The sequence below is a fragment of the Cariama cristata genome, unplaced genomic scaffold (genome assembly GCF_000690535.1).
Source record: "Cariama cristata isolate BGI_N322 unplaced genomic scaffold, ASM69053v1 scaffold111, whole genome shotgun sequence".
Lineage (NCBI taxonomy): Eukaryota > Metazoa > Chordata > Aves > Cariamiformes > Cariamidae > Cariama > Cariama cristata.
This window is the reverse complement of record NW_009600773.1, coordinates 29,525-43,521: the sequence shown is the minus strand read 5'-3', so window position 1 is coordinate 43,521 and position 13,997 is coordinate 29,525. Positions and strand designations below refer to the sequence as shown.

At 45.7% G+C, this 13,997-nt stretch overlaps 1 protein-coding gene across 3 annotated transcripts in view; it reads right to left on the bottom strand.

Moving 5' to 3' along the window:
- Positions 1-13,997, bottom strand: part of FAM65B (family with sequence similarity 65, member B) — a 35,484-nt gene that overhangs the window by 9,698 nt on the left and 11,789 nt on the right. Inside the window, exons 8-15 of one of the 3 annotated variants that reach the window (XM_009710132.1) lie at positions 13,962-13,997; positions 12,518-12,643; positions 10,509-10,657; positions 8,615-8,744; positions 7,910-8,056; positions 5,882-6,571; positions 3,077-3,261; positions 1,076-1,244 (exon numbers count right to left, since the gene is read on the bottom strand). The exon at positions 13,962-13,997 is cut by the window's right edge and continues 7 nt beyond it. In XM_009710132.1, coding sequence (XP_009708434.1) covers positions 1,076-1,244; positions 3,077-3,261; positions 5,882-6,571; positions 7,910-8,056; positions 8,615-8,744; positions 10,509-10,657; positions 12,518-12,643; positions 13,962-13,997 — 1,632 coding nt within the window. Of the gene's footprint in view, positions 1-1,075; positions 1,245-2,641; positions 2,717-3,076; positions 3,262-5,881; positions 6,572-7,909; positions 8,057-8,614; positions 8,745-10,508; positions 10,658-12,517; positions 12,644-13,961 lie in introns of those variants that run through there. The other 2 variants (XM_009710133.1, XM_009710134.1) reach the window with 2 other exon arrangements.

Sequence of the window (13,997 nt, the reverse complement as noted above, 5' to 3'; positions counted from 1 at the left end):
CAGGACATACCTGCCTGGAGGCAGACCACAGGTTGCTCTTTCTCCACTCCATTCCAACTCTGATCAACTACTCAGGTGCCTTTATTTAATTTGATGCTTTCTCCTTGCTAATACTCCCTACCGCTGACATCTGCATTTTCTTCAGCAGTCCACGTAAATATTGTTCGTATCAGATCTGCTCCGTGTGTGGACATAGTTGAAGCTCACCTCCCCCAGCTGCATATTTGCTGTGTACTCTTGTATTTAAACCAACCCCCCTTTTTCTCTCGTGAGTCAGCAGAGCATCCAGCTCAGCACTAAGGGTGCTGGAATCAGGCTCACTCTGTATTGCTTCAGTGGGCCTTTGGGAAAATAAAGCTAATTATATCTACAATGGAAGAGTCAAACATTTGTAAAGAGGAAGTTGCGGTATGTTCTGATTTGCCAGGAAAACCTTGGTGCCCTCGCTTGCTGGAGGTTTAAAATCATATTTGCTGTGCTTGTGCTCTCAAAAAAACCCTCTAAAAGGTTTTGCTAGTTAGTTGTGAGCAGGAACAGACAATTTTGATGTCCCGGGGGGGCTGCCACGTGCTGCCTTCACTGTGTCTTGCAGACAACCTCTCCACCTCACACACAGAAACTCATTTCTGCTCTTGAACATCGCAGCCTCGTCTGGAGCTCAGTTAAACAGTGGGGCCACGGGCTTCTGTTTTACTTCTGAAGGCATGGGCTGCCTTAACCGGGGACCGAGGACCTCCTGGCAAAGCCAGTGGGTGTCTGTAACCCAGAGCAGGGGCTGCCCATTTCACCTGCTGAGCTGCCCGTCAGTCCTGCTGAGCGGCACATGCAAAGTGCCCCGTAGTTTGCACATCAGGTCTGCTCTGAGACAGGCCAGGATGGAAACGATGGAGGCTTTTCTGGTTGGGGATGAAGGATGTCACCTTCCTACCCCAGCATGGTGGCCGTCCCAGACCTGCATTCCCGCTGCCTCCCCGTAGCAGCGCTTGCCGGCCTGCTCGTACCCCATGTTGTGGGCACACTGGTGCCTGCAGGAAAAATTTTAAAATACGTGCCCCAAATGAGCTTGGCTCGGTACCTGAATGAGCTGCGTGCAATATTGCAAATGTTTAACTACGGTTATATCAAGGCTGTCGTTCCCCGTGGTCAGGGGCAGAGGGCTGCCGGCCACGCTCGTGCCCACGCCCGTGTCCTCGGTGAGAGCTTCGCTCAGGTGGCCTCTGGCTTCTGGGTGCTCCGTCCTGTAACTGGGAAGGAGGGAGGATGAGGGAGGTCAGTGTGGGGCTGACGGCTGCCGCGGCAGAAAGACACACACACACACACGCACACTCAGGGTGACGAGCAACGAGCACAGCAGAAGAGCTCAAAGCAGCCAGAAACCTGGCGATGAACACATCATATCGCAAAGGAGCAGTGCTGTCCTGGCCGGGCACAGAAGGGCTGTACCCACCAAGGGGACACCTCTCTGGCCCCTGACCAGTTTGCTTTTTAACCCGCTGTTACTGGTGCTTGCTGGTGACAGTTTTCTCCCATCTGTTGGTCAATCATCTCCCCAATGGCTCTGGATTAAGCACCATGACAATTTGTGCCATCTCAAGCACTGCTAAGAACAGCTCTGTGCTTTCCGTGTCTTCCTGCTGCCAAATTTAATGCTCGTTGCAGAAGGAAAGGAAAACCACTGCTGGAGTAAGAGACATGATGTTTTCATCTGCTGATTTAGGCACAATGTATATAGCTTACTTTTTGCCAATTGTTTCTGTAAGAGCGTAAAGCTAGTCTCACTGTATTTTAAATCATTATTTCCAACATCGTCTTGTTGTACAGATGGTCCTCCCTGTGTTTAAATGCAAAGCCCGAGGTCAGTCCCCAGATGGCAAGTGTATTTGGCTGCAAGTTCAGAAGTTTCAACACTTGCAATCTTTACATGGAGTCACACACTTACACATCTAAAAATGGAAGCGGGAATCTACACTGTCTGGGGATGAGCCAGAGGGGAAAAAAAGAAATTTTAACTTCTACTTTAACTTAAAAGATTTTAGTTGCTTTCAAAGTTAGCTTATAAGTAACTTAAATTTTGACTGCTTAAGTTAAATTTATGCTAAAGTGCCTGGTTAAAGCCAGATCCTTAAATCAACACAGACTGAACTAAGCTCACGGTGCCAGTTCAGCAAGTAACACGATTTTCCGAGTTTTTATTCCCACCAAGTCTTATTCTGGAAAGAAGATATGCAGCGAGATGATGGGAACTGCATGGTGGTTGCTTGTGCACTCAGAATTGTTTTAAACAGGCCATGATGATAAGCTGCAAGAAGTATAACTCCCCAGTTGAAAAGCGTGGGGTGCAAGGGAACCATGTTCTTTTCTTTTTTTCCAGCTCTAGTGCTGCTTATGTGCCTGCTGGGCATCGTGTCAGCTCTGAGGATGCAAACATGCTTTTAGGATCCAATGATTGAAACACAGCATTTTAAGGTCACACGACAATGGCAGACCACGGCACAAACACCACAGGTTTGGGGTTTTTTTTGCTTTTTTTTTTTTTTTACTTTTTTTTTCTCAGAAAGACCAAAAGTGATGAAAGAAGAGCAAGTAACACGCAGGGCCATGAACAGAGTACCAGTCATCACTCTTACATTCCAAAGGAAACCTACACCATGCTGCTTAAATCTGGCCCTGTGTTATTGTTACTGACAAGCTTAATCCACTGCAAAGACTCATTCGGCTAGAGAGAAAAGACAAAGGGAGGGGGGAAAAACCACAGAGGAATTAGTAATTACATCCAAGGAAAGCCAGGTCCAAACCTAAGTCAAGGAAGAGGCTCTGCCAGTATTGATGTCAGCTTAATTTAATTTACCCTTTTCCTTTGGAGGACAGATTGCGTATATTTGAACAGGGGAAAAAAATGATCCTGGAAGCTAAATATTTTGTATGCAGCAGCCATGGGGAACCCTCTGACCCTGTAAACTTATCAAGGATTAGTCAGTCTTCCTTGAATAATGTGTGCACCGGGATCCCCTGTTAGCGACAAAGAGCTAGGGTATCAGTTTGGCGTAAGCAGAGCTGGCAGTTACTACAAACTTACCTATTCTTCTCAATCTCAGTATCTGAAAATACTGAGTCTGCACCTCCTCCACCATTACAAACCTCCACACCACCACCATCCTCATCATCAAAGTCAGAGGTGTTCAGGAAATCAAAGCTTTCTAAAGCACTTTCAACTGTTAGACTTAAACTGGAGGACCTGCTTCGGCTTACTGCTGGCTTGCACTGCAAAGGCAGAACGAACCAATGAAAACCCCAGATATTAGCTACTACTGAAAGAAAAGAAAAAAAAAAAAGGATAAATCTTAAAACTTTCAAATTCTTAATTTTATTTTTAAAACTTCATTTTATTGGGTGTTTCATTTCAAACCTTCATATTCATAGCATATATAATCAAAGCCTGAGAACTGGAAAAACCCTTCCATTCTTCCTCCCCTCCCCATCCTACCCGCTCTCTTCCCCAAAGGAAAACCCTCAAAGGCAAAATTCAATGTGTTTTATAGAAATGAGAAGTACATCTTGAATCCAAGTGACGCAGCTTTCAGCGTCCTCCAAAATGAAAGATGGCAATTAACGCACGGGAAGGCACGTTCTGTAATTGCTGTTCTAGCTACAGAAGCCAATTTTGTACATATCCAATGGCACTATCGGATTTATTCCAGATGTAACTCCAAAGGACCTTTGCCAGGAATGAATTTGGTCCCATATCTGCAGCTTTATTCATGGGATGAGAGGACTTCTGTGGCCTTTGAAACCGCATGGATTATCAAGGAAAAGCCAATCAGACATCAGATTCCTAGGTGACAGAGAAAGGCAGTATTATTATCTCAGAAATTCACAGTGGTAGAGAGGGGGGAAGCCATCCGATCTCACTGCTGGGAAGAGATGCGACAGAAACCTTGCTGTTGCTGAAGGAAGTATCAAAGGCCCTGGTCCCATGTGGGGATTCATCCAGACATGCCCACAGAGTTGCTTCCAGGGTCACCTTGCAGGTCCAGATGTAACTTGAGGGATCACCTCCGTTGGTTCGTGCAATGACTTCAACACCTTTAGCACTACGTGAAAGAGCCAGGCGCCACTGGTGTGCTGTTACACAAGCCGCATCTTCCAGTCCCAGGCAGGAGCCAGGACTTTGTCTCAGCTTGTAGAAAGAAATGCATTGGCCTCCAAGTTCAGACTCAGCACCAGCTCCTCTAGAGCTGAGGAGGCTTGGAGCTCTGTTTCCAATTCGTTTAGACACGATATTAGTGCTATAATGGTCATACGTTAGCACTTAGGATGCTTGACTCCTCAAACGGACCGTACAGTCATTAGCTGATCAAACAGACTTCCCAACTCCTCTGCGACACAGGTGGGTGCTGTGTCCCGCTTCCTCTGCAGCACCAACGGTTTTAGCTACCGTTTCTTCAAGGGCTGGTAGTGCAGCTTCTTCAGGCAAAAGCAAACAGCAACAGGTGGGCTTCTCCTTTTCTCTGCCCACCTAATATGGCCAAGAGAGATTTCTTCAGCCACAGCTGGATTCCAGCTCAACCTTTTTGCATGGGGAGCCCAGCACGGCTGCTGGTGATGCTGGGTGTCAGTCTGCAAGCTGATCGATAGGCGACACGCAGATATAAGCAGATCTGAAAGAGGCATCCCTCTCGAGTGTGCAGGAATCCTGTCTGCACACGTCCATCCTCTCTCCCCCTCATCCCATGTCCGTCCCTTTGTAACTTCTGAGAAAAGAAGTGTAAATAAACAATCTCCATTGTGCCTCTGCTGTCCGGATAGATGACCTCTTTGCACAAGCTGCAGAGCAGTCACGAAGTTAAAAAATAGTAGTAATGGTAGCTTTGCCTGCTTGAACCTCCTTGGGAAATAGTGCAAGAAACAGGGGCTGCACGCTGTCAAAAAAGCTCTTAACTCGGGAAAGCACCATGCAGCTGCAAACACCAATGGAAACGAGGATGTTAACAAAGTTTCTCTGTAAAAGGATAATGCTGAAGGATAAATGCTTCCCCCTTTCTTCCTCAGCCATGTTTTTGAATGATGAAGTTTAAGTGACTAGCAGACCAACTTGCATATGAATATGAAGCATTTGAAATGATTATTTCCCATATAATACTCTTTGCACAGTAATGCGTCACGAGTTATTATTCATGGGGGAGATAGGAGTCACAGTGATCAGCAGTAAACGTATTAACAACACACATGCAAAACCTTTTCTTCTTTCTACTTTTCAACATTTTCGGTCCATCCTGGTGTCTCTCATTTTAAAAATGGATGGGGGAAAAAGAAAAAGGCTTGGAAGAAGCCTAGGTGACATGGGGATGGCAACCTTCAGTGAGACTTGTGCTTCTAAATCCCTTTGGCAATTTAGAAAATTCAGCTTCTATGGCTACAAGGCCTGATCCTCAGCTGGTGTAGTTTTGCACAACTCCACAGAGTTCAAGGGGTAATATGCTAAAGTACACCCACTGAGGATGTGACCCATAGATTTCAAAGGCAGAAGGTCGGCTATAATCTGATCTCCAGTATGGCACAAGCAACGGGTTCACAAGTGATTTCTTCAGAGAAGTGTGTATTTTAATTACCCCTCTGCCATTGCACCTTTTTCTCTTTCCCCCTGGTTTCAATGAGATTAAAAGATCCATTGCTCAAGGATACAAGGCTACGATAAGCACGTTGCAGAAAAAAGTTTAAAAATGCAACACTGTGAAAGGATGCTCCAAACAGGAGCAAATCTACTGCTACTGAGGAATTTTACTCATCTCCAAAAACCCTTCTTTGATGTTTGCAAGGAAGGGGAGGAGATTCTACTCACTCAGATTTTCTTTAGGGTAGTATTTTCTGAAAACGTACTCACTTTTAGGATGTCATCTAGATGCATCACTTCCTGGTCCAGGTCCTGAAACTCTTTATACTGCTCTTTATGTGGCTCAAGAGCTAAGAGAAGCCCTTGCAAGGCTTCTTCAATGCTTCCATCCAGATAAGACTTATATCCTTCTGATTCCCCACTAATGGATCCCTCACACGGCAGCCTCTCGGGGGTCATGGGTGCCTCTGCTGAAGTAAGCCTTTTTACCAGCTGCTTCGTGATGTTGCCCTCATAGGTATCCAGTTCCACAGGCTTGAGCTCTGAACCTTCATCTGTGTCCTGCAGGAGAGACACTGGGACGCTTGTTTCTATAAAGACATGATTGTTCCCAGCATCAGAGGTTTTTTGGCAAACTTCAGGAGCTGCCCTTGGAGTGGCCTTGTTCTCAACCACTGCTCCCTCTCCCTGGGAAGGCAGGTCCTTCGGGTCAGTGACCGAGTCTCTGCGGGAATTACCGCTGCTACAGTCCGGGCTTGAGCTCTTGGAGGACTTGAGAGCTTGGTGCTGGGTGGAGGTCGCGGTGATGTCAGGGCTGGAGTTGATGTGAGCAGAAGAGGACTCTGCTGAGTTGGCATGGGGCACGCGGTCTTCGTAAGGCAGGTCGCCAAAAGTGAAAGAAAGGGGCCGCTTCTCAGTGGTCGCTGTTCCATTTTCAAAGACGTCATCTGGCAAATTTGACTGAAAAGATAATAGAGAGAAAATATTTTTCATGCAGCACTGGAAAGAGAAAAAAAATACAGTATGTACCCAGGAAAGAAAAATGCAAGGAAAAAGATTAAAGAAGCATTCAAGGCTTGAGAGACGGGAGAAATATTTCAAATCCAACTTCTGCTTTCATCTGGCACGTCTCCTGTTTTCCGCAGGAAAACTACTGAAAAACTTGGGCTTAACATCTCTCTGGTAAGAGAGCTGTAGGAAGCGGGTCCCAGAAGAGAGACCCAAATTCTGCTCGTCCTACCAGATTCCCTCAGACAACATTTCCAGTGCACTGCTCTAGTTCCTGCAGCATGTCTCTTTTTAATGGGGTTGTATGCAAGCCCCCTTGTCTGCATTTTCCTACCCGTTACAGATTTCTGTTGTATTTATTTTCTGACTTCTAAAGTAGCAATCCCTAAAATGTAATACAGTTTACCCCAAAAGTTTCTCTAGCGTCATGGCATTTTAATGGTGATATTACGATGCTATTTCTTTTCTGTTGAAAGTATGTGCTGCATGTGGCATGGATATAGCTAATAAATGTTGAACATCAGTTACATAGGAGTCCTGTTCAACATGAGTTTCTGCTGAAATGAAACAGAAGAATTGTGTGGTGGTGTATTGACCAGGACATTGATCGTTTAGGAAGAAAAACAGCATATACAGACTCCAAAATGATCACAGCATATGCGTATGTTCTTCTCTCTGACTGACCTACGGGGAAAAACCACTATAGGAGTCACAACCTGCCTATCTGACCTACAAATCTTGCTTTGTTATGTGGCCTACTCACAGAAATGCACAGCACAGATGAAAGGCAACTAGTATTTTGCTGACAATTTGCTGGAAAGAACTGTAGGCATTCACATGTTGGTAAGGTGCATAAGGTTATAGTGTCCAAAACTTGCATCTTTTTTTCCCAGTATTATTAGCAGCTTTTTTCCCTAACCATAATTATACTTAAAGGTTCATTTCTTCTTTCCTTTGACATGGGTATGCTTTTAGTGTCTGAAAATCATATTTCTAGGCAAATGTATAACATCAATCAGTGTAGCAGGTGATTTTTAAGAATACCACGTTGGCTTGTATTCCTACCCTGCTCTCTGCCCACAGATAGTTGGCTTCTGATCATTATCCCTGTAGAAACTCAGAAGAATTTTGATTTAATGTGAGCAGCATGGGCTCATAATCATGTTCTCCCCTCCAATCAGTCAGCAAAATAAGTGAGTTGCAACAGAGAGCAACACGAAGCATGCGTGGGAATGGAGGTGCCACACGGGGACTGAAAAAATCCTTCACCAAACGAAAACCAGGACTCACATATAGCTCTAGCCCTGCTTTTGGGCTTAGCCTGAGTGATGGCAGGTCACTAAAAGAGCGACTGCGACGAAGCTTGTCAAAGAAAGTGTCTTGCAGAGCATCTAAGATTGTCAACTTTGGCCTGTCTTGCAGGGGATGCAGCCATTTCTTCAACAGTTAAAGCAAAGAGGGTGTGAGGAAGGGCAAGATAAATTAATGCTTTGTAGCAGAGTACTAAATTACAGGCACGGGATGCAGCACTTGTAAAATTCATATCTGTACAGATGGCCTATTCGGTTTATATACAGTCCTGATTAAGCATTCAGAATTTGATTCATGCAAAATGTAGGAGCACCCTGTGAATATCTTCAGTACAGGGGCAAATCTTATCATGGGATACATTAAAAATACTAGTGCTATAACAGTTGTTTAACTACCGTTACAAAATGAAGACACGCTTTATAAAGATTATTCAAGTATTATAGCAGTCAGGCAAGAAGAATAGGTATGCAATAATTGGCCACCTCATTTCAAAGGTGCCAGGATCATAGCCACCTTGGTTTAGGATTAGCAGCTAGGAACACACTTGCTTTATACGTATTTGTAAGGGTACCCTGCTGGATCCAAGGAAAAAAAGCTTAGACGTGTAAAGTAATGAAGCGTTTGCAGTGTTTCAACTGCTCTAGGGCTTCTCATTACATAAACATGAAGCCGAACAGAGCTTACAAAGAACGAGTGGTCCTTGAAGGTTGGTGTTTCGGGAGTGCCTTGGCTGTACATGGACATTCTCCTCTGGAGAGCAGATGCCTTGCTTACATTTCCAGTGGATGGGGTCAAGTCTTCAACATCAAAGGGACTACGGACACACAAGGAGGAAAAAAAGTGGTTGTTAGGCTGAGCGAGAAGGAATTTCAGGTCCATGGAAAGGACTTTTGAAGAGGTGGTTTATTAGCACATCAAAACCCAGAGGTAGCAGGTTTTTTAACAGAAGTGTTTAAAAGAAAATGTTGTTAATTAGACAGCAGGCTCAGAAGTGTGGTTTTCAGTTCTGATGAAAGTGTCCTACTCTCAGAAATCATTTATGTAGCGTAGACTGATGTTATTCTTCTCACATGAAAAGTATTTTTGGATTTGAGTTGACAAGTGTCTCACATACTAATGAGAGAGGTGCTCTACTATTAATAGAGCTGTTGCATTATAAAGGAAACCAGTTGCTGTTATTGCTGGCTTCATGTTTATTGTATTACAAGAAAAAGCCTACATGACTGTAAAACCTAAAAGCATCAATGCTTCTTTAGAAATGACAGTTACCAATTTTATTAAAGTGCCGTGAGAACTGGGTTTTAATTCTAACACCATCAGCTTACCTATGCTGACCAATGCAGATAGAATCATAGAATCATTTAGGTTGGAAAAGACGCTTAAGATCATCAAGTCCAACCGTAAACCTAACACTGCCAAGTCCACCACTAACCATGTCCCTAAGCACCACATCTACAATGGACAATGCTAGATCGACCATATCCTGGGCTGCACCCAAAGCAACGTCACCAGCAGGTCGAGGGAGGGGATTCTGCCCCTCTGCTCCACTCTGGTGAGACCCCCTGCAGTACTGCCTTCAGCTCTGGGGTGCTCAGTGCAAGAAGGACGTGGACCTGTTGGAGCGAGTCCAGAGGAGGCCACGAAGATGATTTGAGGGCTGGAGCACCTCGTCTGTGAGGACAGGCTGAGAGAGTTGGGGTTGTTCAGCCTGGAGAAGAGAAGGCTCCGGGGAGACCTTAGAGCAGCCTTCCCGTACCTAAAGGGGCTGACAAGAAAGGTGCGGAGGGACTTTTGACAAGGGCATGGAGTGATCAGACAAGGGGCAATGGCTTTAAACTGAAAGAGGAAAGATTTAGGTTAGACATTAGGAAGAAATTCTTCCCTGTGAGGGTGGTGAGGCACTGGAACGGTTGCCCAGAGAAGTTGTGGATGCCCCATCCCTGGAAGTGTTCAAGGCCAGGTTGGATGGGGCTGTGAGCAACCTGGTCTGGTGGAAGGTGTCTCTGTCTATGGCTGGGGGGTTGGAGCTATATTGTCTTTAAGATTCCTTCCAACCAAACCATTCTATGATTTCCCACCAGCCTCATGGTCTATGAGCCAGCATTTAAAGATGGGCCAACTTCTGAACTTGGCTATGCTAGCATAAATCCAGAGCAACCCCACTGAACTTTATACTGATATTAAAAAAATTTAATGAATATGTGAGAACTCCTTTCTTGAGCTTGGGGAAGAAGTATACACTTTAGGCAATTCTCTGATCTGTCATCACTATCTGTTTCACATGCCTCGCAATGTCAGTACTCACTATGCATATTGTAACAGCTGAAACTAGGCAGGGCTAAGAACCTAGGCATGACTCCCTTTGCCATATGTAACAGAGGGAACCTGGGGCTGACCATGAACTATTTCTCATCTCTGAAACTTGGGCCACAATTCCTTCCCTATCTGCCTCAGCAGAGAGCAAAATGGAGAGAAGAGACCACATGGATGGACCTTTTCTCTCTGGTTGAATTTTTACCGGTGCGTGCGTGCGTGCGTGCGCGACCGACCGACCGACCGACCGACCAGCTCTACTTACTACCAGGTGATTTCAAGGTTCAGCTTTATTGTGCCAAGGTCGTTAATGTCTACTGCAACCACCTGAGGCCGAGCTGCAAACAAGTCTTTTGTTTCACAGGTAACACTTCCCACAAGGATGTGAGTAGCAAGTCCTTTAACTTCTGTGACCTGTAAGAGACAAGAACAGGATATCTAGGACCACATTGCAGTCCTTAATTACAAGGCAATGGTTTTGATTTTTCTGGCCTGGACCCCTTCCTAAGAGGCATCGAAAATATGACTGACTGTTGCATTTTCATAACTTAGGGGAAAATCGGTATTTGTTATTTTTTTAATAAATGTATAGTTGCATGTGATGATGCTTCTATGTTTTATTTATGTTTTTATGGGTGTCAGAAGAGAACAACCATACTGGCTCAGACCAAGGGGCTATCCGACCTTGTATTTGGGCTTTTGCAGTGACCATAAGCAGAGCCCAAGGGAAGGATAGGAACAGGGAGAGCATATTGGATTTTCCCTATCTAATATTCTCTCAGCAATTGACAATTTTCATGTCACGCAACCTCCTGATGTAGCTGGCCTACTTAGTAATTCCCAAGGGAGCCCTATTCTACATATTTGTCTCCTGTAACTCTGGGGCAATGAAGGCATGGAGCAGTGGTGGAAAGACTCTGGTTTAGGAGGAAAAGTCACTGCTGATTGATTGCTAGGAGTTGCAAAGGTTGTTCTTTCCCTGGGGGACAGAGCAAGGAGTCAGAGGGACTTCCATTAAGAAATTTTGGGAACTGCTTTGCTCTAGGAAGCTCCCAAAAAGTCAGAGTGGTTTTTCTATGCACCCTCATCTCACTGTGTGCAGAAACCTCCCAGCGCTGCTGCCTCACAGCATTGCGCTGCTGTTCTGCGCAGGGTGATGGGACTGGACCTCAGGACTGTTCCAGCTTATGCCCGGCTGGCCCCATGTGTGTTCAGATGAGAGCCCTATGTATTTCTCCAGGTCAGCAGATGCCGCTCTTTTATCTGAGCATTATTAAAAAAACCATCAGTAGTGGGATTTTTTGGTTTGGGGTTTTTCATTGCTGTTGTTTTCCTGAATACTGTCAGCAAACAGGTTTCTAGTGTTCCCTTGTGTGCTGGTTTTGGCTGGATAAAGTTAATTTTCTTCACAGTAGCTGGTGTGGGGCTGTGTTTTGGATTTGTGCTGAACACAGCGTTGATAACCCAGGGATGTTTTCATTGTCACTGAGCAGAGCTTACCCAGAGCCAAGGCCTTTTCTGCTCCTCACCCCACCCCACCAGTGAGGAGACTGGGGGGGCACAAGGAGTTGGGAGGGGACACAGCTGGGACAGCTGACCCCAATGACCCCAGGGATATCCCATACCGTATGACGTCATGCTCAGCATATACAGCTGGGGGGAGAAGAAGAAAGGGGGGGACGTTGGGAGCGATGGCGTTTGTCTTCCCAAGTCACCGTTAGGGGTGATGGAGCCCTCTGTGCCTGGAGATGACTGAACACCGGCCTGCCCATGGGGAGTGGGGAATGGATTCCTTGTTCTGCTTTGCTTGTGTGCGCGGCTTCTGCTTTCCCTATTGAACTGTCTTTATCTCAACCCACGAGTTTTCTCACTTTTACCTTTCCGATTCTCTCCCTCATTGCACTGGGAAGGAGTAAGTGGCTGTGTGGGGCTGAGCTGCCAGCTGGGGTTAAATCATGACACCTTTCTTTGGTGCAAATAATGTGAGTTACTGGAGAGTGATGTGAGGTAAGGGCCGTGTTAGTATGGCTATGACATCAGTCTGGGGAGAGTTAGGACAAACTCTCCCACAGGACTCCCAAACTGATTACAGTCTTGTAGCATCTAGATTGGACAATACTATAGCACTTCGTTCTAGCAGATGTGCTGGAAATACTCATGAGGCTCATTTCCAAAGAGTTTAGAGATCTGCTGCTGCATTTTTGCTGATGGCGCATGAGAAGGCAGCTTCTTGACTCCTGCCTTGCTTGCGGGCAAAGGAGTCAGCATGCATACCTTAATGGAGATCAGCCCAACAATGAGAGGTAGGAAAACCATTTCTTCCCCATCCCAGCTTTGCTTGCCATTCACTTCTATTTTGCCTTTCAGTTTCCACCGCTGGCGACCATAACGCATGAAAATCTGAAAAAGAAAAATCCTCTTACTTTCTTGAGAAACCTGCTGTCACGTTGCACAAATACCAGAAACGGAATTGGGGAAAGGATCTGAAGCAGGTTGGAAGAGTTCGTGGTGTAGGTGCTGCCCTTTTGCTTCCCACCGAGCCAGAAGGAAAAAGTCTATCTTGCCTCTCAGCTCTCCTAATCGCTCCTTTCGGTAACGTACCCCTTGCCCCAAGCCATCACCATCACTAGATCACTCATAACAAAGAAGCTGCAGGGGTTTTAACTCTTTTTACAGGGAAAGCAGCAGGGGGAAATTTGGGAAGGCAGGTGAAAGCCCCTGTGGCCTTTCCTAACATCTACGGCTTGCTGGATCTGCTGCTTTCCCAGGCAGGGCAGAGGGGAGGTGAGCTTTTGGACATCCTCCATCGGAGGTCTCTCCAGCTGCAAGGCTTTGGCTGGCAGGTGATGGAAATGACTGAGACCCACAGTGCAGTAAGATAAGTTGAAGCGGTAAGAGCAGCAAGCCCGTTTTGGGCTGCGGGGCTGGCTGGGAGAGACCTGCACCAACTCATTGGGCCTGCAGAAGAAGCACACATTTGCTTGCAGGCAAGATTTGTCATAGGGAGCGAGAGCGGGAACAAATGAATCGATGCTCAAGACAGCTGGGAAGTACCGGTTGGGATCCCTTATCAAGCCGCTGTGAATTTCTTGCAGGGTTAACTCCATTCTGGATAGAGCTGGAGGCTTTTATTTTAATCCCTCTGTAATGAACCTGCTCTTGATGTTCTCCACCAGAACGCTGCAGTGACCAGAGATCCTGACACAGCCTCACAGCAGGCAACATCTGAGTCTGAAGAAATGGTTATTCTCTGTCTTTCTGCTACTCTGCTTTATGATGAATTAAAGATTCATCATCTAAACATTCAGTAAAGGATGCTTGCAAGGACTTGTTCAATTTGCTCTGCGTGGACGGGATGGGGCATAAGCTTTTTTCCAGGGGAATTAGAAATGTTTGTCACAAATAAGACAGTGAGAAGCATGCTCTCATTCTGGGAAACACTTAAAGAATAAGGGGGTTTTGAAAAAAAAGCTTGTGGTTCTTTGAATAGCCATCATCCATCCAGTGCTCTAAATATAATTTTCAGGTCTTCTGGCAGATGTCCTGACCTAGACAGACATAAAGAGAACTGCAAGGTTTATCAGAGCATATACAGGAAAAATAAGAGTGGTTTCCTGGGGTGCTGATATGAAAAAGGTTTATTCATCGCAATGTAAAAAGCAGCAGAAATCCACCATTCTTTTGCTATTAAACAAACGATAAACCAATGCAGACGTACCTCGTATTGATCTCCCGGGCAGAGCCGAGCAAAGCC